This window comes from Mustela putorius, unplaced genomic scaffold, assembly GCF_011764305.1.
Source record: "Mustela putorius furo isolate JIRA1106 unplaced genomic scaffold, ASM1176430v1.1 tig00000107_pilon_pilon_pilon, whole genome shotgun sequence".
In the NCBI taxonomy this organism is placed as follows: Eukaryota; Metazoa; Chordata; class Mammalia; order Carnivora; family Mustelidae; genus Mustela; species Mustela putorius.
Window position 1 is genome coordinate 5,205,204 of NW_025421284.1, and position 27,851 is coordinate 5,233,054.

At 62.2% G+C, this 27,851-nt stretch overlaps 1 protein-coding gene and 2 long non-coding RNA genes across 7 annotated transcripts in view; 2 read left to right on the plus strand and 1 right to left on the minus strand.

The window, feature by feature from the left end:
* Nucleotides 1–373: 373 nt before the first annotated feature.
* LOC123394737 lies at nt 374–10,371 on the minus strand. 4 transcript variants are annotated; one of them, XR_006609482.1, is made up of 2 exons: nt 10,039–10,371; nt 374–900 (listed from the first exon to the last, which is right to left on the minus strand). It is a non-coding gene; the product is annotated as an uncharacterized LOC123394737 (long non-coding RNA). The 4 variants fall into 4 exon arrangements; XR_006609481.1 differs by lacking the exon at nt 10,039–10,371 and adding an exon at nt 1,905–4,436; XR_006609479.1 differs by lacking the exon at nt 10,039–10,371 and adding an exon at nt 1,793–1,894.
* On the plus strand, nt 9,625–12,185 carry LOC101694364. The gene is made up of 3 exons (XR_200623.2): nt 9,625–9,748; nt 11,147–11,314; nt 11,586–12,185. It is a non-coding gene; the product is annotated as an uncharacterized LOC101694364 (long non-coding RNA).
* A 13,377-nt stretch (nt 12,186–25,562) lies between these two features.
* Nucleotides 25,563–27,851, plus strand: part of SLC9A3 (solute carrier family 9 member A3) — a 42,028-nt gene continuing 39,739 nt past the window's right edge. For both annotated transcript variants that reach the window (XM_045089427.1, XM_045089429.1), the window contains exon 1: nt 25,563–25,921. In XM_045089427.1, the coding sequence (XP_044945362.1) occupies nt 25,705–25,921 (217 nt within the window). In that variant the 5' untranslated portion in view covers nt 25,563–25,704. The remainder of the gene's footprint in view (nt 25,922–27,851) is intronic.

A 27,851-nucleotide genomic window follows, 5' to 3' on the forward strand; every position in this document is an offset into this window, starting at 1 on the left:
TGGCAGGTCCAGGCCAGTGGTTTGCCCGCAGGGCGGGAGGTGCAGGCAGGGGGCAGAGGCGACGCTGACCACAGGGACGTCATGTCCCTTGGCTCGGCTGGTGCCGTGGAGCCTTCCACACCCCTGCGTGTCAGCCCCGCCATGACCATTGGGCGTTGTCCAGAAACTACCTCCCCTCCGCCTTGACCATGGCCGGCTGAGGCTCAGGGAGGATGTGGCTGTCCAGCAGGTGGCAGGCCCGTCGCTTCCTCCTCGGGGGCCGTCAGCCTCAGCAGCTCCTCCATTGCTTGTGCCTTCTCTGCTCCGTGACACAGACCGGACCGGACCGACCCGATCTCTTTCGTTTACCTTGGAAATGCGTACACTCCTTGTGTTTATTCTCAAAATGTCTCTTTTATTACCTAATCAGAATTGGGGTGCTCTCGTCCGGTGAGCAGAGGGGGAGGATCTCCAGAGAGAGTGGCTCCTGGGGGCTGGCGGGGACCCCTGGGAGGGACAGGCCGCCGCTAGGGCAACTGTCCACCGAGGCACCGGGCCTGTCGTGCCCCGTCCCCCCCCCCCCCGACCCCACCAGGGACAGATCAGTGGAGACAGGTGGCTTTCCCTGCAGGGTTCCCTGGGGGGCTCCTCAGGGAGGGGTCAGGTGGGGGGAAGGGACCAGCTCCTGGGGGGGAGGCGCCGCGCTCTCTCACCCCCCCCCCGCCGTGGTGGGCAAGAAAGATGAACCTCAGGGAAGTGGGTGCCCCGCGCGGCCAGGAGGAAGTGGGGAGCCTCGGAGCAAGCACATCTGCAGGAGGGGTCAGGGCACCATGCTTGTTTCCTGTTTATGGTCTTCCTCCACGGTCAGCATAATCTTCTAAGCTGCCCGAAATTCCTCTGGGAGGCAGGTCGGGTGGAACCCTAAATACACAGAGCAGAGTGATTTGGTGAAAGGTAAGGGCTGGTTTATTCCCCTTGTCACAAACGTGCCGTGAGTGTGCGGGGGAGGAGCACTCCCCCAGCAAGGAGCCTTCCGGGGTTCTCCGGCTTCAGAGCTTTCCAGTAAGGAAATGCTTTGCATGCAAGACTCCAAACCAGGGAAGAAACATCTAGAAATAACAGAACTAGACGTCCCTCCCCATCACCTAGTTCCTGATGTTGCCGTCGACTGTATGTGGCTGCGGGCTGAGCTCGGTCTGCAGGGCAGTGCCTGGTGAAGGGGCTGAGCAGCCGCGGCAGGAACAGACACCGCTGGGAAGGAGGTGCCGCACACGGGGCCCTGGCTCTTCTCGGGCACCTGCCATCGTGTCGCTCAGACCCTTCAAGTTCCTCTGCCTCTGAAGGTGGGGCCCCTGTGCCCCTTTCTGCTGGAGATCAGCGCCTCCACAGGCCCCACCCAGACAGCCCTCGCCCTGCCCACACCCCGGTCCCCCCCAACGCCCCGGCCCGGCAGCCCTCGCCCTGCCCACACCCGGGTCCCCGTTCCACTTGTGAGGAGACCTCGAGACGCCTGCACTTAGCTGCAGACCAGCGACGGCCACGTGCTGTGCTGAGGCGAGCAGCTGGAGACCACCCAGAGCTGAGCAGCACCTGACTTTCGGGTGATTTTGTAAGACCCAGTGTGAAATCCCTCACTCGCCCTCGTGCTCTTCAGCATCGAGGGGCGGCTGACACAGTGTCTACCCTCGTGACATCACCGCCGCAAACAAGACGAGACACCCTGTCACCCCAAAATTTCCTCGGGCCCCTTGGTGATCCAACCCCCCCCACGCCCCCCCGAGCCACATGCCCTCAGGCTCCAGGAGCCTCTGACCTGTCAGCCCTGAAGAGCCGGCATTTTCTCATACTTTCCTACAAATCACGGACACAGCGGTCACTGCTTTTGGTCCGGCTCATCCCAGGGCAACAGTAGCGCTGAGACTCACCTGTGTTTGTGCGTCAGGATCTCACTTCCTTTCACATGTGGGTCGTGACCCTCGGGCGTGATTCACCACAAAACAGCCCGTGCCAAGGCGTTTCTACTTGGGTATTAATTTCTCCCTCCAGGCTTCTTTGGTTAGGGTTGGCATTCTTTGACTTTCCAGTCTTTAATTCTTAGCATATTGCTTTTATATTTAAAGTGGGTTTCCTGGGGCACCAGCGTGGCTCCGTCGCTGAAGCGTCTGCCGTCAGCTCAGGTCATGATCTCAGGGTCCTGGGATCGAGCCCCGCATCGGGCTCCTGCTTCTGCTTCTGCCTCGCTCCTCACCCATTTGTGCTCACTCTCTCACTCAAATAAATAAGTAAAATCTTTATAAAAAATATATATAAATTGGGTTTCCTATAGGGAGCTTCTAGTCAGGTCTCGGTTTTTTTGTTTTCCAATCTGACCACCTTCGCTTTTTAATTGGGGTATTTCGACCATTGATATTTTATGTGATGAGGGATAAAGCTTGGCACATCCACCATTTTTCTATTTGTTCCCTCTATTTTTTGTTCCTTTTTTCCTGTTTTCTTTAAGATTGTGGCTTTTTTGTTTGTGTGTTGTTTGCATTGAATGTCCTCTGTAAGGTTTCTGGCTGTTTCTCATCCTGTGTTCCGTGGTTGCTTCAGGCCTTATAATACACATCTTCGTTGTCTTCCGGTGATGTTTCACCAAGTAAGACCCTTACGGCACACGCTGCTGTGTGCTGCCTAACACGCACTTAGGTAAACGCATTATAAATCCTGCGATTCGTGATTGATTTCTCCCGTCTTAGAGATCACTGTTCTATGTTGCCTGATGTCCAGTGTCTGGAAAATCTTTGTTTCAGATGGTATTTCTGTGTTTTTATTGGTTTTAGGCGGGTGGTAAATCTGGTCCCAGTTACTCCACTGGGGAAAGGGCAGGGAAGTCAAACCACTTTAAAAAATAACATTTGTAAGCCTTGCAGGTTCGCTGCAAAAAACATTGAACTTATAGAAAAATAAATAAATAAAATAAAACCCATCCCAAATCCCACTCGCGGAGCGTTGTGGATGCCGCCTTTGCTGATGAAGCCAGGTTGGAGCAGCCTTGGCCCTGAACCCCCGACTGCACCCGGAGGAAGAGCCTGACCGCTTTCCAGACGAACAGCCATATGAGCGGCTGGACCTGGCAGTCTGGCCAGCACCCATGACCCCCCACGGCCACAAAGGGTGCTGATGAGAAAGAGGGGCTCCTGCTCCTGCTGTTCTCCACACGGAAGTCCCCTCTCCGGGGCTCTGACGTCCGACCCGTGACGCGTGCAAAGCTCCATTTGAAGGTAGAGCTTCCCCTCCCCCAGCTTGGCAGGTCCTGGACAGGGAGTGGGGGGCCTGGCACTGACCCCAGTCCATCTCAAGCCTGCTCAGTCTTCTTCTGGGGCCTGAGTCGGCAGGAGGGAGCGCCCTCTGGTGAGGTCCGCTGAGGTCATTCTCCCTCTGCCTTCCGGGGTCCCTCGGCCCTCCAGGAGGGGCTGGTGAGTGTTCAGCCTGAGCGGGGTGAGCACGGCGTTCCTGACCCCCGGGAGCCTCCAAGGCCAGGGCTGAGCTACGGAGACGCCTCTCTCGCCTCGGCGATGAGGAAGCAGGAAGCCTGCGCGGCAGGTCTCAGCGGCAGGAGTAATCAGATGTCACAAAGTCCAAGCCTGTAACTCCGTGAACTTTACTGGCAGGAGGAGCCTTCCCCGTCCCGCTCACCCCTATTCTAAAAGCAGTTTTGGCACCAAGTAAGTGGTGTCTCAGCCCAGAGCAAGGCAGTTTGGCGCCCGAGACATCCCAGCTCAGCCCGCAGGGAGGACAGAGGGGTCGGCCAGGCCCCGGGGGTAGGGGCTGCTGGTGCTGGGGCCACGGCCTGGGAAGGCCGGCCCATCGCTGGGGAGCCCCACGGCCTCACAAAGGCCCAGCGTTGGTGTTTTGAGGTCACAAATGACAGGGCTCAACCAGGAGGTGCAATTTCCTCCTGATAAGCCCTGGCAGCTGCTCTGGGTCTTGGCCAGGACAAAGTCACTTTCCTCCACCTCCTTCCGGGTACCTTCCCAAAGCTGCCAAAGGCCACGGTGGCCGGGCCTGCTGGGAACCAGAGGAATGAGCCACAGGCACGAGGGGCAAGACGGAGACGTCCCGACCTTGCCCTCCTCCGGGTCCAGGCCCTACTCTGCGGGACATGGGTCCTCGCCGCCTCGAGCGGCATGGGAAGCAGCAGCCCCCAGGGCCCCCTGTCCCCGTGGTGCCTTCAGCTCTTCAGGCCCGAGGCACGGCGAAGCGTGGGCGATGATGTGCTCGACGAAGCCAGCGCCAGGTGGGGAGGAGGGAATGCAAGCGGCGGACCTGCGCGTCTTGGAAGGGCTTCACCAGCACGTCCGGAACAGGGGCTGCTGTGGACAACAGGATCTTTTTTTTCTTTTAAAAACTGTAGTTATTTATTTGAGAGACAGAGAGAGAGCGAGTGCAGGCGCACGAGCAGGGGGGCAGCAGAGGCAGGGGAGGAGCAGGCTCCCTGCTGCGCAGGGAGCCCAATGTGGGGCTCAAACCCAGGACCCCAGAGTTCAGGATCTGAGCCGAAGGCAGAGGCTTCACCGACTGAGACCCCCGGTGCCCCAGACAGCAGGTTCTTGAGAAGCCACCTGTGCAGCTCGCCGGCACACACGTCCAGAAGCCTGGCTGCCGGGAGCCCCTCCCCACTCCGGAAGGCAAGGGTAGAGCTGTCTCAGCAGAAACCCAGCCTCTGCCCCCGTCTGGTCTGGTCGCCATTCACAGAGCTGGGTCTGCGGCCCACGACAGCCACCCACATGCAGTATGGCCAGCGGTCACACGCCGGGGGCAGGGGGACTGTCTTGGCCACAGACTGTCACCGGTAGGCCCACGGAGCCACTCCACCCTGAGGTGACCCACAGCCTGCAGTGCAGGTCCTCCGGGCTCTGTCCACTCACGTGTCCAGCCACATGTGGGCACAGTAGCACCCGGTGAGCAGGGGTGTGTTTTTTGGTATTTGTTTTTTTTTTTTTTTTTACATTTTATTTATTTATTTGACAGACAGATCACAAGCAGGCAGAAAAGCAGGTGGGGGGGGTGGGAAACAGGCTCCCCGCTGAGCAGAGAGCACAACTCGGGGCTCGATCCCAGGACCCTGAGATCATGACCGGAGCCGAAGGCAGAAGCTTAACCCACTGAGCCCCCAGGCGCCCTAGGCAGGGTCTCTGAAAACGAGGTCTGCGGGTCCGTCCCAGCACCAGTCAGCTCCCCGCTCGTCCTCAGCGGATCGCCCGCTCACACTCGGACTTGTGCTCCTGCTGTGGCTGTGACTGACCCTAAGGCCGGCCACCCCACCAGGTGCCACTCTCCCGAGACCCGCCCGCCCCGTGCATTTCTCGCTAATGGGTTTGGAGACTTCAGACCCGCAGAGACGCTCAGGGAAACGTGTGGCGCTCTCTTCGCTCGGGAGCGGGGCCACGAGAAGGGGGCCGGGTGGCCAGCGCAGTAAACAGTAGCACGGCTGCCCGCATGCGGTTCGGCCGCCCAGCTGCAGCCCCCGAGGGACACCCCTGCCCCCGAGGGTCAGGCCTGCTGGGTTAAGCCAGGCTGGACAGGTCCCATGAGCACCGGGGGCAGGTGCCCTTGGGTGGTCACAGCTAGCCCGAGTCTCCCTGAGGAGCGCCCCACGCCAGCCCTTCATCAGGGGTGCCACGGAAGCAGGCCCACGTGTCGCCACAGCTCCTGTCCCAGGGAGAAGGGCCACGGGGTCCGGCCACTGTTTGTTCACTTCCCAGGGGGTGGGTGTGCCAGGCTCTGCCTTCTGGAACCCCAGTATCTGGTCACGGCTGGGATGGCGCCGCCTGCCCCCTCCACCCCCTCACACACTAAGGGAGCCCAGAGAACGGAGCCGGAGAGAGACGCGGAAGTCCCAGAGGCCCGGGCCCAGCTCTGCCCTCCAGCTCGCCCCCCACACCAGCCCTTGGCCTTCCTGTGAGCCCAGCTGGCAGAAGCTGTGATCAGAAAGTGATGTCGGGTCCTGGGGTCTGCGGCAGGAGCCCTGATGGTGAGACGGTCCTGCTCCTTGCTGAGGTCCCGCCACTGCCGATTTTCCTTTGTTCGAACGTCACGACACCTGGTTTCGTTCATTATTCTGGACCCACATCCTTTCCTTTGCTGATTAGGATGGGGTAAGCCACAGGGGACCAAGGTCTGCTCCCCAGGTCTTGTGCCTCTCTCTCTGGGCGCGCACCGGGCCCTTGCCACCATCGGAGGGCAGGCTGAGTGTGGTCAGTGGCCCGGGTGGGCCGCGGACCGGAGCAGGGCCCTGCAAGTGGTGCTTACGGGCCCCTGGAGCACGGGATGGGGCTCTGGGTCGCAGAAGAGCAGCCGCGCGAAGGTTCCTGAGCTCCATGTGCGGCCCAGATGGCCTCAAGGAGCCCTGGGGTCTCTCTGCTCACGGAGGTGCCCCCCTGGCTTCTTTGCCGATCCCCCCGCGCCCCCCAGGGGCCCCTGCCTCCACCCTGCATCCAGCACGCCGCCGCCGAGAGTGGACCTGCAGAAACCACAAAGACATCCGTACCCCCGGGTCATCTGAGCAGCTCCCGGTGTGTCTCCCTAGTAAACAGGTGGCAGTGCAACCCTAAGTATTACAGGGACCCCTCCGGGTGCTAGGGTATCAGCACCGAGCCACACAGAGAGACCCTGTCCCGCGGAGCCCCGAGGGAGTGGGAGACGGGTATGCGGAGGAGAGAACAGGTGCCAGGCCCATGAGGGGGAGGGTTGGGGGCACCATCTCCATGGGGGGAGGCTGTCGAAGTGGGCTTGGAGGGAGAGTGGCCCCCACGGAGGCCGGAGCGGGGTCCGAGGTGGCAGTGTGGGGCTGGGTCCCCAGGGGGCCAGCAGCAGGTGGCTGGGGCCCACCCCCCCTTTTAAAAGGACCCATCAGCCTCCCAAGGGCCCCAAGCACCTGGACGGGGCCAGGGAGGTGGCCCGGAAGCAGGGGCAACTGAGAATCATGTCCCTGCCTGTCCTTCTCCGACGGTCACCGCTCTCAGAACGCCCATGGCCTAGTTCTGCTCTTCCTTGGGGACTGACTACACCCCATTATCCCGGCTAGACACACTTATTCTTGTCTTTTCCTGTGTTTCCAAGGCTGAATTTTTCTAGAGCAGCTTTAGGTTCACCCAAACATGTCGATGAAGGGGTAAGGGTTTCCATCTGTCTCCTGTGCCGCGACATGCACAGCCATCTCCACTATCAGTAGTCACGCCCTTGTCAGCCCTCATGAGCCCGTGTCACGGTCACCGCCCAGCGTCTGTGGTCACATCAGGCTCACTCCTGCCTGTGGGCACTCTGTGGGTTTGGACAAACATGTGGTGACAAGCCTCTGCCGTTAGTGTCCTCCCGCGGCCCTGAGGACCCTCCTGCTCTCCCTGCTCACCTGCCTGGCCCCGCCACAGCCTGGCAGCCACCGGTCTTGGGGCCATCTCCACAGTTTCGCCTTTTCCAGAATGTCATAGCGATTGAGCGCTCCGTAGGCAGCCCGGTCAGACGGGCTTCCGTTGGTAACATGTGTCCCCCATGTCCTCACGGTGTGCTAGCTCGCTTCCTTTTAGTGCTGGGCGGCGTCGAGTCACCCGCAAGGACCCCAGTGACATCGAATCACCCGTAAGGACCCCAGTTCTCTCGAACTCGCACCTACTGAAGGGCATCTTGGTTGCCTCCACGTTTGAACAACTCCAGATGGAGCCGCCGCAAGGCTCTGTGGCGGCGTTTGTGTGGACTCTGCTGGGGAGGGCAAGCGCCAGGCGCCACGTCTTCTCACGGGACTCCCTGCCGTCCCTCTGCACATCTTCTTGGTGAAGCGTCTGTTAAGGGTTTTGGTCCATTTTTTAATAGTATCGCTCGTGTCCTCACTGCTGAGTCCTCAGAGTTCTTCATGGACTGTGATCATTCTCCTCTGTCAGACGTGTCTCGGCAGGTGTCTCCGGCCCGCGCCCGTCTCCTCGCTCCCTCGTCTCTGTCTCCCGGGGACCAGGCGGTCAGACGGTCCGCGAGCCGCACTTCCTCTGCTGCGCCTCTCACGGGTCGCGCCGCTGGTGCTGCGTCTCAAACGCCACCACCAAACCGGGGCCCGCCGCGTCTCCCCTTACTCCGTCTTCTAGGAGGTTTACGACCCCGCATTTGCCACCGAGGCCCGCACGCGGAGGCCCACGCCCTGAGGGCTGTGAGGTCTGTGTCCCGCTCCTCCTGCCGCGCGCCCCGCGGTTCCCGCACAGCCGCGGGGGAGACGGTCTTCGCTCCTCTGTGCGAGGTGGGGACCGTGCTCCTGCGGGTCTGTCTTGGCAGCTCTGTCCTTCCGCCAGCCCCGCGCCGACTCCGTGACTGCGGTGTATGTGAGTCTCCAAGTCGGCGAGTGTCGTCCTGGACTTTGATCTCCTGCGGTGCTGTGCTGGCTGTTCTGGGTCTCTCGCTTCTCCATATAAACTCTGGAATTCGGTTATCCTAATCCATAAATAGGTTGCACACTTGGATGTTAACACCTGTGTGACACCCCCTCCCCAGCTTGTCACCGCTGTAGCCCAGAGTTGCCCCACACTTGCCATTCCCCTTTAGAGCGAGGACTCAGAAATCGGGTCGTCTGAACGTCCCCTCGCATGGATCAGTGGCTAGCAGGGGCTTCTCCGGGAATGAATCCAAATTTTGCTTTGAAGTCAAACATGGCCCCGTGTGGGGTCAGGGGATGGGTCTGACACTTCAGGAGGAGGTCTTGGGTGAGTGGGGCCTGTGTCTGGAGCAGCGCTCACGCAGCCTTGCAGGCAGGACTCGGGCACAGCCGTCCCCATGGGCCCATCCTGGCTGCAGCGCCCCGAGGAGCTGAGTGTGCCTTGGGGGGTCTGCAGACACCTGGCCTTAAGCCTGAGACCACCAGGTCTCTAACTTCCTCACCGAAAGCCTGTTACTCTCTTCAGGGAAGGCGATCCAGGTGTCAGGCTCTCCAGCCACAGCAAAGCTCAGGGGCCCATGGCTGGAGCCCACATCGCAGACCCCACAGCTCCGGAGGACCTGAGGCAGGAGGACAGGCTGCTGGGGGAGCTGGTGCTCCCAGGCGGGAACCCAAGAGGCCCGTCAGTGATGAGACTCATAGCGACATTTCGAGGACAGCATCCGCTTAGTTGTGGAAGTCAGGGCCAGATGGGCACCGACCTAGCCTGCGCTGCACCTGGTGGGACCTGTGTGTGGGGACCCTCCTTCTCCTGGAATCTTGGAGTCGGTCTGGACCAGCCGCCCCTCCCGCGCCCTGAGTGATAACAGGGCTGGTGTCCCAGACGCGTGCTCGAAGCCCCCGCAGTCCCTTTCCCTGGGAATCCCCAACAAAACGCAGCCGCGGGGACTCCGCCAATGCAGTGAGACAGAACAGTGCATCATGACCTCGGGCAGTTTACCCCAGTGTCCCTGACCCTGCGCCTCACAGGCTTGGCCTCAGGGGAGACACCAGGTCCTCGGCGCAGACCCCGCCCCCAAACCACATCACCCTTGGTCCCACCCCCAAGCCCTGGTCTTCCCTAGCCTCATCCCCAAGGCCCTCACAGGCCCCGCCCTCTCGGGCCCTCAAGGCCCCGCCCCCTCGGGCCCTCAAGGCCCCGCCCCCTCGGGCCCACCGGCCCCGCCCCCACCGGCCCCGCCCTCCCCCATCCCCCACCGTGGGCTCTCGTGGGGAGGAGTTGGAGGGGAGCGGGGAGCGGAGGCCTGGAGAGGCCGGCTGGACAGAGGATGAAGGACAAAGCGCCCAGAGGCAGTGAGACGTCGGGCTGGGGTCAGACGCTGCACGGGGCGCAGTTGAAGGCGGCTGCGCAGCCCCGCCCGCCGGCCCTGGTCGTGCTGCTTGGGATAGGGGTGCCTCAGACGCTGGAGCAAGGCCTCTGTCCCGTGTCAGACTTGGGGTGACCTCAGTCGGGGACCCCGCAGCCACACCCTCCCCCACCCCCACCTTTCCTCCCTTCCCCCAAGTCCCAACCCCCCCCTTGCCCCCTACAGCCCCCTCACCGCCCCCCAACCCCCCAGGCCTACCTCCGAGGCCCCCGCGGCCCCAGCAGGCCTCCTCACCTGACCTCCGCCCACAGCCCCCGCAGGCCCCGGCACACAGGATTTCTGCTGACACAGGAAGCAGGCCAGGTTCTGGGTCACCGCTGGGTGCCTTTGCCCTGCTGTCCTTCCTCACAACGTCCCTCGCTGCTCAGCTCCTCCCAGGTCCCGGGCACAGCCTCCTGAGCCCTCGGCCCCCCAGCGGGCAAGCTCCCCAAGCTCGGGGTGCCCCTGGCCTCAGCACAGCTTGGGAACAGAGCGCTCCTCTGACCAGACCCTCCCCACAAGGCTGGCGCCCCTGCAGAGGCCAAGGGTCAGCTCTTGCCAGGAGGAGATGCTCTCAGGACGCCTCGGCCCGCTGCTCACCACCCTGTCTGGTTGCCGCTGTTGTTAGGGTCATTGGTATCACTTTGGGTGACCATGCAATGGCTTCAGAACCCTCGGGGGTAGGGGGAGGAGGGACGAGAGGAGGGACTCCGAGGGAGGACCCAGCGTCCAGCCGTGGGCTGGGGGGGAGATGGACCTTTGGTGCAGCCAACAAAACAGCCCAGAGAGGGACCCCCACATTGCTCCTGCTGCTTTCAGAAGGGAGGCCCAAGAAGTGTCTGGAACGGGGGACAGGGGCTCAGACGGGCAGGGAAGGGGAGTCTCAGGGTTTTAGCTGCCCTGGCCCGTCCAGCCCCGGGGCCCGAGTCTGGCATGGCCCGCGGCTGTCTTTGCATAAAGGCTATGAGAGGTGGTCCAAGGCACCCTCTGCCCGAAACAGGCTCATAAACATTAATTAGCAGAGGTTAATATATAATTCTGAACCGCATGGGGATCTCACCAGCGCCAGAGCTATTGTTTGATAAGGGTTTAATGAGAAGAAGGGAAACACCGATAAGAGCGGGCTCTCATTGTGAGCGGCATCAAGGTCAGGGTGGGAGGAGCCGGCGGGCGCAGGGAGCCCCCCAGGGCTGCTCGGCCCTGGGGCTCCACGCATGGTGGCACCCAGCTTTGTCCCCGGCTCTGGGGCACTGTCTCAGCACAGGGCGGTATTGACTGTTTCAGGGGTGATTTTATTCTTCCTATTTTGTATTTACATCCCCTGTCAAGGGCTGCAGCCTTGACAATGGGCCTGTCTGCATAGGTTCCTCCTCCCCAGCCCCCAGCCCCAGGAGCCCAGGCCTTCCCATCTCTGTGGATCTCCCTCTTGGCTGACAGACAGCCATCCCCGGAGGCAAGGTCAGGGAGCGAGTGGGTGAGCACAGAAGATTCCTTTCCTGCCAACAGGTCAACATGGCATCCGGCGTTTGAGGTGAGAATAGGCTGTGCCGCAGATGGGGCTCACCTCCCGGCCTGTCCCAGGTTCGGGGGATGTGGCACACCACCCATTTATGGGCCTGGCTGTCCGCGGGGAGCAGGGGAGCTGACTCAGTGCTGACACCTGCTCTTCCCCAGAATAATCCTCCAGGGCGGGGTAGGGCATGGCGGGTGGGGCCCCAGCCTTCCAAGTAAGTGGAGAGGAACAATTCAGGGGCCCCTCTCCCCAGCCCCACCCTCCACCTCTGGTCGCTCCATCCACACAGGGACTCTGTGCCAAAGCCAGGAGTGCTCTCCTGGGTCAAGGCCACGGCTCTCCCCTCACCCTTCCGGGAGGCGGGCAGAGCTCCCCCGAGCCTCTGGGCCCAGCCGCCCTCAGACGAGCTGATACAGGAAGGAACAGTGGAAGGTGACCCGTCGCCGCAGGTGAACCCCAGCCTAGGGCCCTGCTCCAAGACCTGCAGAGCTCCTCGTGCGCAGTTTCGGGGCACACAGATGTACCGGCTTTGTTTCCGACATCCGGTCACAGTCGCGAGGACAGCTCTCCAGGAAGATGTGTTTCGTGAGCTGGGTCCTCACCTGCCTGCCTTTGTCTCCTGGGCAGCGGCAGGTGGACAGTGCCAACTCTGGAGACACGTTTGGGGTCCAGCACAGGGGCGGTGTGGGGGCAATGGGAACTGGGCATGAGGAAAACCCCAGAGCAAGGCCCCAGGAGAAGACCTGCGAGCGTGTGCAGTTTCTAGCCAAGCAGGGCTGTCACACGCCTCAGATCGCACCCTGAGTGTCACGGTGTCAAGAAAGCAGCTCTGGGGGCGCCGGGGTGGCTCAGTGGGTTAAGCCTCTGCCTTCGGCTCAGATCATGGTCCCAAGGTCCTGGGATCGAGCCCTGCATTGGGCTCTCTGCTCGGCAGGGAACCTGCTTCCCCCCCCTGCCCACCTCTCTGCCTGCCTCTCTGCCTACCTACGATGTCTGTCAAATAAATAAACAAAATCTTAAAAAAAAAAAAAAAAAGCAGCTCTGGATGTTGTCAGACATTTCATAATCAGTGGCCAGCCCCCTGCTGCAAGTCAGGAAGCCCTCTCGCCCGAGGAGCCCACCCCTGCCTGTGCACCTGTAGGCGGGGGGCTGGGGTAGCTGGGAGCGCTCTGTGCTGTGGGGGTCCTGGGCATCCGGGGGTAACTCGGTCCATAGACAGGGAGATGGGGAAGGCTGAACGTTGTCCTGGCTCTCACTCTCTGTCTTTGGAAACCTGCTGTGTGATGGGAAGTAAGTTCCTGGGTTTGGGCTTCCCCACTGCTGCTGCCCAAGCCAGCCCACTTAGGCCTTTGCTTCTCCCAGCAGATGTCCCTGGAGCTGCAGTGCTGTCCAGCTGGGGCCTGCAGGCACGGTGTGCCAGGAAGAGGTGGCAGTTGGGCTTGGGGGCGTGCTGTCCACTCACAGAACACGTACTAGCAAGGGCCGTCTGGGCACACTGGCCGGCCGGTGTGCTGCATTCTGGCTAAGCTCTGCTATCACCTCACACCTGGGCAGGGGCTTCGCCAGGACCGTCACAAGCGGCCTTCTGTCTGGACAGACAGCCGCCCGCTCCTGCGTTCACCACGTCTGACACCGGACAGTCACGGAGCCAGGAGGCTGAGTGCTGTCATCACTCTGTCTGATGGATGAGGCCCAGAGAGGTTCAGTAAGTCCCCAAAGGCCACACAGCTGGTCTGTGGCAGGGCAGGACTCCCCCAGGCCCTCTCTCCACATAAGCTGCCCCAGAGGGAGAACGTCCGAGTGCAGGGCCATGGCAGGGCAGGGCCCTGCTTCTGCAAGTGTGTGATTTGTAGGGAATCGTGGAAGCCTTCAGCTTCCTTGCTTTAAAATGGGATTAGGAGGTGTAGCCGGTGGAGGCCAGGCCAAGCTGCGCCTGGGTTCCCAGGGGTATCGGGTGAAGGGGGGGCGTGGCAGGGGTGGGCAGCAGCCAGACCTATTGTTATTTTTCTGTGTATTTAATACCCGATCTCCAAATAGGGAAGTGGGAGCAGAACAATGGGCATATTCACTCCGGGACGGAGCCGGCCAAGGGCTCGGTCCGCAGCCTGACGGCCCCCCACGCCGCCGCCAGATGCTGAGCCCGTGTCTCTGTCGGCCGTGGGGTCCCGCGCGCCCCAGAGCACAGCGTGGTGTTTCTTGGCGGGTCTGTGTGAATGCCGCAGGCGGTTAAGTAAGGGCCACCTTGGTCCCAAACAGAAAAATCGGCAGATGCTCAAGAACCCCGGGCGACGGTTCGCACCGCAGAGCTGGGCCGGCTGCGGGCAGAGCACCGCACGTTCGAGATGGCGCCGGAGTCCAGAATGACTGAAACCCAGTCCCTGGGCGACTAGATGCCAGGGAGGTGACAAGGGAGCCTCCTCTCTTCTCATTTCTTGGAGCTCGGGGAGTCTGCGGGCAGGCCTCTGCCCGGCCGAGGCTGTGGGGCCCAGGGGCCCAGCTCTTATGCAGGGCTGGCCCGCGCACATATCCAAAGGAAACCGCCTTGTTTTCACAAGCACACACACAGCAAGTGCAGGAGAGATTGAGTTTTGAAAATATTGTTCCTGAAATCCACACTCACGGCTGGTGTGTGCTGGCGGCTTGGGTTTGGGACAGCAGCGCCCACCCTGGGGTGTGGCTGAAGCCGGTCAGGGAAGCACACGCAAACCGCGAGGAAAACCCCGACTTTATGTGTTCCTCCCGCCTCAGATCTCCGGGGCCAGCTGCAGGGGCCTTCCTGCGGGTGCCGGCCTACCTGGGGGGCTGCTGGGGGCAGGGGCGCGGCTCCTGCGCCCCTCACTCCCTCCACACCCTCTCCCGGGCCAGCACTCAGCTGCTGCCGGGTCCCCGGTTCTTCCTCAGGATCCCATTCCATAAACCCGGCAACTATTTCTGGAAAGAAGTCCCAGGCTGTACCCGACAACAGCTGTGTCTCCTTTACGGTACAGGTGACCCCGGCCCAGCCAGGGTGGCCCAGGACAGCCCGTGGCCATAGGTGCTCTTGCTGCACACCCCAGCTGGGTGCTCGAGGCCGGGCTCTGGGTTCTGCCCCACGAGGTCTCGGGAGGGAGGGGTGACATGGGCCCCAGGGGCAGATCCAGGATGGAGCAGATCCAGGATGGAGCAGGTCATCTCTGGCAGGGGAGGCCACAAGGGACACAGCTGGACTCCGAAGAGGCCCTTGGGCTCCAGTCTGAGCCTCCGGAACCTGTGGCGATGAGGAACCCCCAAATCCAATACCCCAAATGGTCCTCGGGGTAAGGGACTCGGCATGCCTCCCCCTCACCTCCTCAAGCTGGGCATTGGCACGTGAGAGTCCCAACCCAGCTGGTGCAGGCTCCTAGCACCCGGGGACACCGAGGTTCCCCATGTACAGGGCAGGGCAAGAGAGAGCAGTGAGGGCCAGCAGTCACCTGCTATCTCTCTGTGCCTCTGTTTCCCCCTGCGAAAGGGTAAGTGCACCCCTGGTTTCACCTTCATTTTACTGAAGTTGAGAAACTGAGAAACTGAGGCAGAGAAAGCCCCCGTGCCCAGCTGCGCTCCATGAGCCCCCAGGAAAGCCTGTGTCGCAGCCAGCCGGTGAAGCGAGCGTCCAGCGAGCCTTGGGGCCTGGGCCGGGGCGGCTGTGTTCCAGAGCCGTGCCGATGGCCCTGCAGAGGGTGGGGACTCACATTCACTGCCTCTGGGGACAAGTTGGGGACAAGCCCAGGGCTGCTGCCCTGTGGGTGTGGAGCCAGCAAGGCCCGCACACCTCTCCTCCCGGGGGAGGCGTCTGTGGGGAGACCCTGATAAGGACCCCGTGACAGATTGTGTGCTGAAGCCGTCTGTGAGGTGTCCCAAGGGGACAGGCAGGGCGAAGCGTCGGTGCCCGCAGAGCCTGGCGGGGGCCCCAGCTATGGCCGTCTCCGCACCCTTGCCGCCCGGAGCCCCTGGTTGGGGACAGTCCTATGGGACACGCACCCAGACCTGCTATCCCAGCCTCCGTGTCCTCTGGAATCCAACGCGCATCCTGAGAGGGGAGGGACTGAGGCTGGGAGTCTGGGGGCCTGGAAATGACCATGTGGGCCACTGCCCTCCCTCTGGCTCTGTCCTGACCGCTGACCCTTCCCCAAGGAGGCCAGAGGGCCAGTGCATGCTCCCTGACCGCTCCCTTCAGTCAAATGCCTGGGTCTTTAGGGACCGGACAGCCTCTCTCGGGTCCCCTCCTTCCAGCAGGCTGGGCTTCTCCACGGGGCTTATTTCTGTTCTGGGGTGTTTCTCGCAAGGGCCTAACAAGCAGGTAGGCTCTGGCAAGTCTGGACCAACACGGGATGGCCCCCTGGGTGGGGGTGCCTCCCATGTCAGGGGGACTGGGTGACAGGGCCCAGGCCCCAAAGGGAGTTCACCCGACCATCCCCAGGACAGGGAGAGACACTTATCCGTGCAGTGTCCAGACCTTCCCTCCCAGGGCCGGCTCAGGCCTGCCCAGGGCCAGGAGGCTCAAAAGGCTCCCAGGGCCCAGGAGGTCCCAGTGAGTAGCAGGGTGGGGGAGGCAGTCTAGGTGGGACCGAGGTACTCCCAGGGCTGGGGGCCCCTCCTATCTGGGCACTAGTGAGTCCCCCAGGCAGGGTCAGCCCCCTCCTGGGGGCCGGGTTGAGCCCTGTTCCAGAGACAGGGCAGTGGGCATAGGCTTACAGCCTTGCCACTGAGCCCAGGGAGCTGAGCAGGACAGCGAGTCCCCTTCCCTGGCAGCCCCAGCAGACGCTGGCGGGGTGGGAGCAAGCTCCTCCTCCTCTGCCCTCCTGAGGGAGGCAAGCCAGCTTCTCCGGGGGCAGGAGGGGGCCCATGCGTGTGCTGGGACCTTGACGCTGTGCCCCAGGACACAGAGTCCCCCCAGAAGCGGTTCCGTGCCAGCCAGGTCTTGCATGAGCAGCACTCCCATCTGAAAGGCTAATTTGTGTAAATGCTCTCGTAGGAATGCGCCTTCCCTACCACACATTCCTCTCTGTGAAAACTTTCCACTGTCAGGTGAATGCTGCTGGCTTGGACGAAGGCTCCTGGTCGTTCTCTGGGGGAGCCCTGCGCCCACACTTCTGCTCTCGGCCTGGTGCTCTGCGGCCTGGCAAAGCAGCCGTCGGGGGCGGGGGCAGCTGGGGGCTCACAGTCAGCGCTTCTGAGCTTAGACGCTGGTCAGCAAGCCTCGGTACCCACTCGAGTCCCCGTGGGGCCCTGACTTGGGCTTACGACGAGCCACCCACGGACAGGGCCCCACGGCAAGAGGCACAGAACACTGGTGCCATACTTCCCACGTGAGGGTCCCACTGGGGCTAGTGACAGGCCTCTGGGGGCAGCAGCGACACACTAGCCATCCTACCCACGTACTTGCTGAGGACAGCTCTCTGCGCTGTGCTTCTGAAGGGCCAGACCCGCGTCTGCCGTCCCTGTCCTGGGACATCCATTAGGGAGGCATAACATGTGGAAACGAGACATGAGTGGGGTCAGGGGACGCACTGCCGCCCCAGCCCCAGCTTGCGCCGTAGGCAGAGGCAGCCCGGGCTCCAGTCCCCTGCCCAGGGCCCGCCCCCCTGCAGGTGCCCAGCCCTCCCGGCTTTCCCAGCACGTTCTCCAGCAGCAGGAGGGGGCAGGCTCATGCCCCCGCCCCCACAAGGACAAGTCTCCAGGCTCCCCGGGTCTCCCCGGCACCCTCTGGGGTGTTTGAACCCAGGGCTTGCTCTGAGACCTCCAGTTCTTTCCAAATCTGGACCTTGCCAACCAGACTTGAAGCCACTGCTTACACTGAAGGGTGCAAGTCAACGGACAAGCGCCTGAGAATGGCCCGTTTTCCGCGTGCGCTCGTAGGAGTCCTGCCGATAGCCCCAGCAACAGAACTGCCATTCTTTGCAGAAATCTCCCTGGATTCCTTTTAGAAGAAACGCTATCAGGAGTGAGCATGTTAACAAGACTCTGTCCAGCCCCGTGAATGGGGCTCGTCCGAGAGCACCCAAAGCCCTGGGCTCGGCAGCAAGCGGCAGCCTCTGCAGGAACACAATGTGCATTGTGCTTCCCCCGGGCGGCCAGCACGGGGCTCCGGGCCTGCGAGCCTCCTAAACCCTCAGCACACACCGTATCGGCCCTCAGACAAAGCCCAGCGGCCCCACGCAGCCCTGTCCGGCTATTGTCTCCAGCCTCTCGGGCTGTGTGTTTGCTCTGGGCCTGGCCTGATGCTATCGATCGCCAGGTGAGGTGGGGCTCTGGGCTGGGCAGGGAGGGCAGGGGCCGTCGGGCCCCCGGGGACCTGGCCCAGCTCCAGCAGCCTCGGGGGAGCCCGTGGACTCCTCCCGCTGACGCGTTGGCCATGCACTGTCCTGTTGGGAAGGCCTGGGGGGTGGGGAGCAGGTTGGCCTACCTGCCCCTGGGTAGCCCGTCTCAGGGACAGGGACCCACAGCGGTGCATAGCACGGGGTGCAGACGGGTCCAGCTACGTAGGGGAAACTGAGGCTTGTCTGCAAAATCAGACCTCGCCCGAGGCAGGCGGGGGTCTGGCCAGGGGAGCGGTCCGGAGCGTGCGCATCCCGCATCAGCCTTCCAAGCGGAGACGGCTGGTCCCGTGTGGCAAGCAGAGCGTGGGAGCATCTGAGCTGGGGTGGGGGGCACAGGCGCCAGGCTGAGCCGCTCCCTCCTTCTTCGGCAATGTCCCCAGAGCCCGGGTGCAGAGGTCTCAGAGGGCGGCCCCCTTGGTGACAGGGCCCAGGTCCTGCTTCCCACAGCGAAGGGCGAGGATTCACAGGCGCAAACGGCCCCGAGAATAAGATCTGCGGTCTCTGGCCACTCTGAGCACAGCCCTGCCTCAGAGCCCGGGTTCCCTCCACAGCCCTGGGTGCGTTTTCCATGCGCTAGCGGAGGGCCTCAGGTACGGAGAGGTGGCGGCTCGCTCAGCCGGCCGCCGGCTCCGGGTCCGCTCCCAGCTGCTCTCTCCGGGCGGGCTCCCCGGCCATCAGCAGCTCTGCACCCCGGGCTCCAGCTGGAGGGATGGCTGCACTGCCTTAGCGGTGGCGTCTCCCTCCCAGAGGGTGGGCTTTTGGAGGAAGGGGAGCCATGAGCAAGTGTCCCAGAAGACGGAAACCCGCACAGGAGGCAGATCCAAAGGCTCTGAGTCCTGCGGGGACAGAACTCCGGGGGGCTACAGGGCCTTGGGGGGAGCCCAAGGAGTAGAGCAGCGTGATCACCCGAGTGGGAGAAGCTCCAGGGAGCGTCGGCTGAGCCCTGGATGAACAATGATGTGGGGCGAAGCAGCGCCAGGAGGTGGGCAGGCCCAGGGCACGGGAAGGAGCACGAGAGACACAGGGTGACGGCGCTTCTTCGTCTGCGTCTGCAGGCACACGGCTCGTCTCGGACCCTTGCAGACGGGGTCCCCTCCGCACGTGCAGACTGAGCAGGTGGAGGGCAAGCCCCCTCGGTCCCGGAAAGTCGTGAAGTGCACATGAAGTGACGACCGGAACACAAACCGGCACCTTACCCAGAAGGAAGGGTCGACTGAGGGTTAGAAGGGGAGAGGCGCACCTCGTCCGTGTGAACCACAGGAAAACCGGGGCGGCCGTGCGACCGTGAGAGCGGACGCTGGGCAAGAGTCTTCGAGCAGAGGGGCCTTCTGCACGATAACGAGCCCGTCACGCTGAAGACAGACCAACCCTGTTTAAGTCACAGAGAGCAAAAGCTGGCAAGCCGAGAATGACCAAGCCACCAGCTGAGATGACAACGTTGCCGCGTCCCTTTACTGCTGAAATGAGCACAGACGTAGCAGATCTGAGAACACGACGAACCAGTTTGACCGAATGGACAAACGTGGACCCCAGTTCTGACAAGCCAGAACACACCTTCTCACCCAGAGCACGTCGGGTATTTTCCACAAAAGCCCAGATGCTACGTCACGAAGCAGGTTTTAACAGATCTAGGAGGACTGACGTCATCCGTGTGGAATTTCAAGATCTTGGCGACAAGGGACAGGAGCGACCCCCAAGTGTCTGGAAACGAAGCAGCTCCTGAGTGACTCACGTCAAAGAAGAAATCACAGCAGAAATCAGGGAGTCTTTTGACGTGAAGAAGGAAAACCAGCAGAGGCACCGCTGTGGTTGTAGAAGGGACTTTACAGCTTCTTAAAAAAGAAACACTGAAAATCAATGACCAGAGCTTCCAGTTCAAGAAGCCAGAAAAAGAACATCAAAATACAAACAAGGAAGGAAAGAAAGAATAAAGAAATGTGTGAATCGGAGACAGAAAGTCAACAAAACCAAAGTCGGGTTTTGTGAAAAGACGAAGGGAACTGGATCCAGAAACGCGGATCCGTGAGAGAACAGGCGAGCCAACGTGAGAACAGAAAGAGACGGCCGCCTGGGCGGCTCCGTGAGGCGTCTGCCTTCGGCCCGGGGCCTGGGATCGAGTCCCGCCTCAGGCTCCTAGGCCAGCGGGGAGCCTGCTTCTCCCTCTCCCCCCACTCGGGCTCTCTCTCACTACCTCTGTCACTATCTCGCTCTCAAATAAAAAAATAATAAAATCTTAAAAAAGAGAGAGAGAGAAACATCACAGCACAGTCCTACAGACACGAGAAGGACACGATGAGCTTTACATTGATAAACATGAAATTTTAGGTGAAATGGGCCAATCCCTTGAAAATAAAATTTACCAAAACGGATACAAAAAGAAACAGAAAATTGGAATGGTCATGTACCTACTAGAAAAGTTAAATTCATAGTTTAGTATTTCCAGTGTTCACTGGAGAATTCTTCTGTGCCTTGCCTATCTTTTATTAGATTTTTTCCCTACGTATTCTGTGTTTCTGATGCTACGTAAACAGTGTGTCTAAATGCACTGTCGCTTCCGGACGAGTCTGTGGCTGTGCGGGGAAGGAGAACTGACCGCAGAAGGCTGGTTTTGAAGCCAGTGGCCTTGCTCACCCAACTCTCCCTCGTTCCAATCATCTGTCCGCAGGTCCCCGCGCAGGCCACAATCCCACATGCCCAGAAGGGCGGCTCTGCTGCCCCTCCCCCGTGCATGCCCCTGTCCTTACCCGGGTCCCTGTTGACGTCTATGGACGCCGCGGAGCAGCTGCGGGACACACACTTCCTTCCAGTCCGCGCGCTCCGACTTGCCGGCGTTGCCTCGAGCGGATTCTCGATCTCCCCGCCTCTGCGGGCACATCGCCGAGGGTGCTGCGGTCTGGCCCCCGAGGGCCGCAGGCGTGGCTTTTCCAGTATTTACTCCACCTTTCTTCCCGAATATCCCCAGCTTGCTGGGCCCCTGTTACCCTCCCTATGTAGTTCTGGGTTCAACTGTGAAGCCTCGTGTTTGGGGTGTTCCCGAACAGGGTGGGTTTCTCGGTGCAGCTGGAGGCCCTCGGGAGCAGGGTTCTGGGAGGTCCAAGCCTGTGACCCATTGGATGGTTTTTTGTAGGAGCTCAGGGTCAGTGGTCTGCCTTGGACCTCCCCTGCAGACGGCATGGGGCTCCAGGGCTGTTTGTGGGGACACACTAAGTCACAGCTGACGGGCGGTGTGAGGATATCGGGGAGTGTGGTCCACAGTAGGGCTCCCTCTTCCAGAAAGAAGCAGAAGCCTGAGACCCTGCAGAGGAAGAGGCAGAGCCTGGAGATGGGGCTCCCACGAAGGGGGTCACCTGTGTTCAAGACCACCAGGATGTGCCTGGGTCTGTGTGAGGTCAGTGGACAGAGGGCTGGGTGGCAGACCAGGGAATGGTCAGGTTGGTTGGGGGAAGGGATCCTGCAGTAGTCCCAGGAACCACGGTCACGGAAGACCCCTGGTGTCCCTAAGAGCCAGGGAGGACAGGCCTAGACCTCCGACCCGGCCAAGCAGAGTGGTGTGGGGCAGGTTGTGGAGCAGGGGTGCTGGGCTCGGGGTGGGGGGGTCCCTGGCAGGGTGTTAGCATCCCAGGGGAGACAGGAATCTGGGACGCCAGTGGGGGCTGGGGTGCTGGGTGGCACTGTGTGCTATCAGTGCGCCCAGCCAGCAGGGTCCCCAGACGCTGCTTACCTGCAGGCTGGGTGCTAGTTTCCACAGGCTCTAGGCTCACCCAGGGCCACAAAGGCACCAGCAGGCCAACCACAGAAGAGTGGTGGCTCTGATTTGTAAGATGCAACTTCAATCCAGCCATCACTTACGAAAGGGTAAATCCGCCATTGTGATGGCTGTGACCGGCTCCCAGAGGGGCTCTGTCTGTGCAAACAGCACCAGGCACGCAGTATGTGCTCAGCAAACACGGGGAGAAGGACCCGTACAGAATTACTGGCTTGGAGAGAAATAGCACGGGTCTCCTTCCCTCTTCACAAAGAGCTGGTGTGATTCCTTGAGTATAAAGGTAAGTTCGTGGGGGTGACGGCGTGTGGGCAGATTTTTTTTTTTTTTTTTTTTAAAGATTTATTTGTTTATTTGACAGACAGAGATTACAAGTAGACAGAGAGGCAGGCAGAGAGAGAGAGAGAGGGAAGCAGGCTCCCTGCTGAGCAGAGAGCCTGATGCGGGACTCGATCCCAGGACCCTGGGATCATGACCTGAGCTGAAGGCAGCGGCTTAACCCACTGAGCCACCCAGGCGCCCCAGATTTTTTTTTTTAAGATTTATTTATTTGACAGACAGAGATCACAAGTAGGCAGAGAGGCAGGCAGAGAGAGAGGGGAAGGCAGGTTTCCTGATGAGCAGAGAGCCTGATGCAGGGCTTGACCCTAGAACCCTGGGCTCATGACCTGAGCTGAAGGCAGAGGCTTTAACCCACTGAGCTGCCCAGGTACCCCGGCGTGTGGGCAGATTTAAAGTTACAGTAAATACTTAGCAGACTTCCTGGGCTGTCACCTAAAGCCCAAACAGGTTCAGAACTTTTGTCTGTTTGTGCACGAGATGTTTTCCTAAACCACAGGAGTGGAATTCATAACCAGGAGTCACTGTGACAGATGAGAGGTGACATTTCTCTGATTTCTCTGAAGTTCAGTTGCTCACAGAAGCTTAGGAGAGAGCAGGGGTTTGGGACTGGTTACTTGCATTATTTTATCTGTTTTCGGTATGTCCCATGGTCACGGCCCCTTTCTGGGTGCTAGGCACCCCCCCCATTCATAAGTCAGTCTTAACCCCGGCTGGGACAGTATCTAGGCAGGGTCTCTCGGAGGTGATTAAGGTTCGTGAGGTCGTAAGGGTGAGGCCTGATCGAATGGGGCTGGCCTATAAGAAGTGGCTGAGAGAGCTCTCCCTCCCTCTCCCCACGTCCCTGCTCCGAGGACAGACCCCCGAGGACACAGTGGCCCCCACAAGCCACCTGAACTGGACTCCGTCAGAACCCTGCTCCTGGACTTCCAGCCCCAACTGTGCGGAGACAGGCTTCTGCGCTGTAAGCCCCCATCGGTGGCACCGGCTCTGGCGGCCCAGGCAGACTGAGACGCTGTTCCTACTGGAAAACCTGCAGGTGACCCAGGCCCCGGGGAGGGGTGGAGAGGGGAGGGGCAGGCAGCATGTGATGGCAGGGCCGGTGAAGGCATTATCAGACCGTCCTACACCGCGGGGTCCTGAGGACAGGTCCAAAGACGCCCGCCACCATGCCCGCTCCCAGGCCCCCAGGTACCCACGGCCGCGCGGGGGCGTGAGCGGTGCCCAGCACACCCCTGAGGGGTGTCGGGCAGAGTTCTGCCGGATGTGGCTGTGGATGTGGACGGCCCGGGGCGGGGCTGCGGCAGCCCCGACCGAAGCCAGGACTCAGTCAGGGAGACGTGGGGCTGCCCACCCAGCCTGCGGCCCCTGCCCACGTGGGGGCGCTTCGGAGACGGGGGTCATCCAGGGGTGGGTGTTGGGGGCGCGGTGTCCCACACCCCTGAGCCGACTTCCGCGGGTTAGGGAAGCCCCCCACAGAGGCACCGTCGGGCCCCAAGCGTCTCGGGAGCCCAGGTGCGCTCATCCGCCACTCGCCCACAAACCCTGCCAGGAAGTCCCACGAGCCGGCACCATTTCAGAGCCTCGCTCCTGACTCCGCAGTGGGCATCCCTGTCCCTGGTCCCCGGGACCTTCCTGCGGCCTCTGCCATGCACCGCCTGGGACCGATCGCCAGGCCCAGCCTCCGGACCCAACTCCTGCGCCCGCGCGGCGATGCTCAGCTCCCCCACCCCTTGAACACTCCCTGGGCCTCAGAAGCAGCCCCTCCAGGGAGAAAGGGCACAAGCTCTTGGGACAAGCTCTTGGTAAAGATCCAAGACGGTGGAGTGACCGGAGGGTCTTTGGGCATCACGGCACACGCCGCTCCCGTGGGAACTGGACCTTCCTGTGCAATGCAAGGCCACCGTCGTCCAAGAGGACGTTCTTCCTAAAGGCGTCACTCAGCAACAGTGAGGGAAGAACGGAGACATGTGTCTGGGCTGGGGGAGTCTCGTCCCGCTGACAGCACGTCCGGGGCAGGAGGCTGAGAACACTGCTGGGAGAGAAACGGAGACACAGCTGAGTGGGAAGCCAGTCCCCAGCCCTTCATGGGCCACACAAGGCCACCCTGGCAGGCAGTCCCAGCCCCTAGGGTCGGACGCTGTGTTCGGCTCACGCCAGCCCTCCTCCCTCGACCAGGGATCCTGGGACCCCGCAGAGCCCCTTCCATCTGGACAGTCCACCAAGGACACCCAGGGAGGACTGACGCCCTCTAGAGCACCCTCCCAAAAGGTCGCCCGGACATTCAGTGCCAGCCACCCAGCCAGCTCACTCTGCTGGGCAGGATCTCAACGGACTCCCTACTCCATTACCGAGGAGCACCCCCACCAGCAGCAAACGGGGGACAGAACGCAAGCAATGAAGCCGTCCGGCTCAGCTCCTGGCACCCTGACATGCTTTCTGATTCCCGGAGATGCCTCCGTCTGTCCAGCCGCCCACTTGCCCCCCTACCTGCCTGCCTGGCCTCTGTCCATCCACCCGACCAACTTTCCCTGAGTGTCCCTGTGTGCCAGGTGCCATTTCAGGAAGGGGGACGCAGCCATGAGCCCCTCACTCATGGAACAGACGTTCCACGGACTGCACAATCATGGAACCGAGGGGGGGCCGGTCAGAAGATATGGAGGGGAAGAGCCGGGAGGGAGGGAGGGGGGCTCCGCGTCACACCTGCGAGCCGAGACATCCGCTGTGGGACAAAGACCTTGGGAAGGACAGGGGTGCAGCGGCACAGGTCCCCAGGAGGGCAGCTCGGAGGTCAGAGAGGGACCTGCATCCTGGGGGGACTGGACCTTCCCGAGAGCCGAGCTGGGCAGGGCAAGTGGAGAGGACGAAGGTGAAGGCGAGAGGGCTTTGCGGCGGCCCCACGCTCGCTGGACCTGCTGAGCGGGAGAGGGAGCTGCCTGGGCTAGGGAGGGGACCAACGGGGGCACTTGCCTCCTGACGTCTGCGGTGTCCGGGTGAGCCATCGTGGGGTACCGTGTGGGCAGGAAGGGTTATGGTGGACATCCTGCTCGGGCTTCAAGGGCGGCCGAGCCCTGGGGTGGAAGGAGCACCCCACTCCCGCGCTCACAGCGGGCTCCAAGGGCAGGGTGTCCTGTCCCTTGGGGGAGGAACAGGGGCCACGATGCATGGGGAAGGGAAGAACGCCTTGGATCCGCACCGCCCCTGGTCTGGAGGGAAAGAACCTGCTTTCGGACAAGCTGTTTCATCCTGTTAGGAATGCAGATCTGTGTTGGAGACATGGCTGCAGGCTCTCGGGCTGGCCCCCTCCTGGACGTCCCCTAGGGCTCCAGCAGGGTCGGCCAGCCCCATCCAGTGTCTACGGATAAGCCTCGGCTTGGGGCAAGCTGTCCCAGGCAACTCGGGAGCTGAGCGAAGGCCACTGAGGGGCGCCCGAGGCCCCGGGAGCCCACCCTCCGCCAGCCAAGCCGGCGGGGCCCCGGGCCCCGGGCGCTGCCGTCCGCTCCTAGCGAGGCGGTTGCGCATCCTCGCTTCGCCGCGCGGCTTCGCAGACCTCCGGGCCTGCGCCCTCCAGCCCCGCCTCCAGCACCCGGCGGGCCGGTGGGGGAGGGAGGTGGACGGCACCGATCGCGGACGCCGGGAGGCGAGGTCAGGGCGACCGGCGGCCGGGGGTGGGCGTGTGCAGGCCGGGCGGGCGTGCCGAGGGCGTGCGCCGGAGTCCGCGCTCGGGTGCGCGCAGCGGGGGCGGGAAGGCCACGCCCCGGGGCGGGAGGGGGCAGCCGGATTAAAGGCCACCCGGCGGGCGGGGACCGGGACAGCAGCCCGCACCCGGAGCGCGCCGGGACGCGCGCCGCCCGACGCCAGCGCTCACGGCCCCGCACGTCCGACCGATCGGGCGCAGCGCGTCCCGCCGAGCGCAGCAGGACCCACACGCCATGCGCGTCCCAACAGGCTGCTGAGCGCGGGCGGCGATGTCGGGGCGCGGGGCTGCGGGCCCCGGTCGGGGGCTGCTGCTGGCGCTGCTGCCGGCGCTCTGCGCGCTGCCGCGGGTGCGGGGCGTCGAGGAGGGGCCTGGCAGCGCGCACGGACACAGCCAGGGTTTCCAGGTGGTCACCTTCGAGTGGCTCCATGTCCAGGACCCGTACATCATCGCGCTGTGGATCCTCGTGGCCAGCTTGGCCAAGATCGGTAAGACGCCCGGGGCTCGATGGGTCTCGAGGTCGTCGCCCCGCCGCGACTTCCCCTGCGGCTGGCCCCCCCGCCCGGTTCGCGGAGACTGCGGGACCCGCCTGCCTCCCGGGACGGAGCGCGACGCCGGCGTTCGCCGGGGTCGGGGTCTCCGCCGGGTCTGCCGTCTTCCCCGCCCCGCGGCCAGCCCCCCCGGGAGCCAGGCCTTCGGGTCAGGCAGGGCGAGGCGCGGACTGCGAGCCTGGCCGGGCCCGGAGCCGCTGTGGCGGTTGCCGAGGGTGACACGGTCCCCGCCGGCGGGGCGCAGCCTCCGGAGCCCCGCGCGGCCAGGCTCCTGGGTTTCGTGTGGGGCTCCCTTCTGCCGCTTCCAGGCCTGCAGACCTCGGAGCTGCTCCTGCCCTGGGGCATCCCCAGGCCCCTGTGCTGTCTGCGGCTTGTGGGGCTGTTTGATGTGGGGAGAAAGGGCGGCTCTTGCCGTCCAGGGCTGCAGTGCCAGTTGGCTCCCAGGGCAGAAAGAAAGCCTTTGGACTCAAGATTAAACCCAGTAAAACACCATGTATAGGAGCGATTTTTTCCGTTGACAGTTTCTCTTTTAAAAATCCTGGTCTGTGGGATTTTTCTTCACCTGCTCCAGTGAGCCAGCAAGTAGGAACCACAGGTGACTCCGGGGCAAGGTGATGGGAAGGTCAGCCTTCTTGAGAGCTTAGGAGGACCGAAGCTGTGACATGTTGGCCCACCAGGGAGGGTCTTCCTGGAGGCTGTGAAAGGGTGATAGCCTGTGGGACTTACTAGGTGGAGCTGGGGGGGGGGGAGGGCGGGGAGGGGTGTGACCCCCCCCCAGGGAAGGGCAGGAGGCAGGGAGTTGGGAACCGGGAGGCGGGAGCACCTCGTGTTCAGCAGGACAGGAGGGTCAGGCTCTGGGGGGGAACCTACAGAGATGTGGGGGCCTGGGGTTTTGGGTACCTGGTTAGCTTGTGTCCCGTTCAGCACCGCCTGCTCTGTGCCCTGCTCTGTGGCCTCCGTCCCTGGAGGTCGCTCTCATTTCTGCGTTCTGATTCCTGAGTGCGCTCACCACCCCTCTCCCCTTCCTCTCTCCCACCCCGGCTGCCTGGTCTCCGCACTCTGTCCTCACTGGGCTTTCTGGGATCTTGATAAGAGTAAAACTCCAGCACCCACGTGAGGTTTCGCGCTGTGTCTCTTCCGAACACATCTGCCGTGGGAGGTGACTGACACTGACCACTTTCTGCTGGTCACCTACGGGACAGGTCCAGCCCCACCATGGGGCTCTGCGAGCTCTGTCCACACACTCACACTGGAGCGACCTGGTTTTGGAACCGACCTGTTTCTGGGGCGGGGGGCGGGGCTTCGGTCCTCCTCCGCCTTCTGTTTCCTGTGAAACCGCCTGGAGGACATTTGCAGGGTGGACGCCCAGGTCTCTGGGGGTCGGCACCTGGGACGTGGAGTACCCTGGCTTTGTAATGCAGACGTGGGCTTTCTTTGCGAGCTGGGGCTTCTCCTAGTCCTGCCCCAGCACCCAGACATGGAGACTGGCACCTGAAATTCCAGTGACAGTCACAAGCACGCCCCCCAGCCAGGAGGCCCTGAGGGGAGGAGAGTCTGCGGGAAGGCGGGTGCACTGGCCCGAGTTCTTGCCTGTCCCTGAGTTTGTTACTCACCCAGAGGAGCCACGTCCTTGAAAGTCTCCGGTGCCTGGACCTGTCCTGAGGGCCCCTTCTGCAGGGTGGGGTGGCCGTGTGCTCCAGTCAGCTCTGTGTCCTGCTTGGGGCAAGCCCAGAGCCATGTTCTCACCCGGACACATCGAAGAAGGCTCGCGGCATGAGCTCCTTGTCCGCGTCCCCTGCCCTGTCTGGGATTGCTGACCCCCCTTGAAGGGACAAGAGTCAAGTTTTGGTGGAGACTCTGGGGGGTT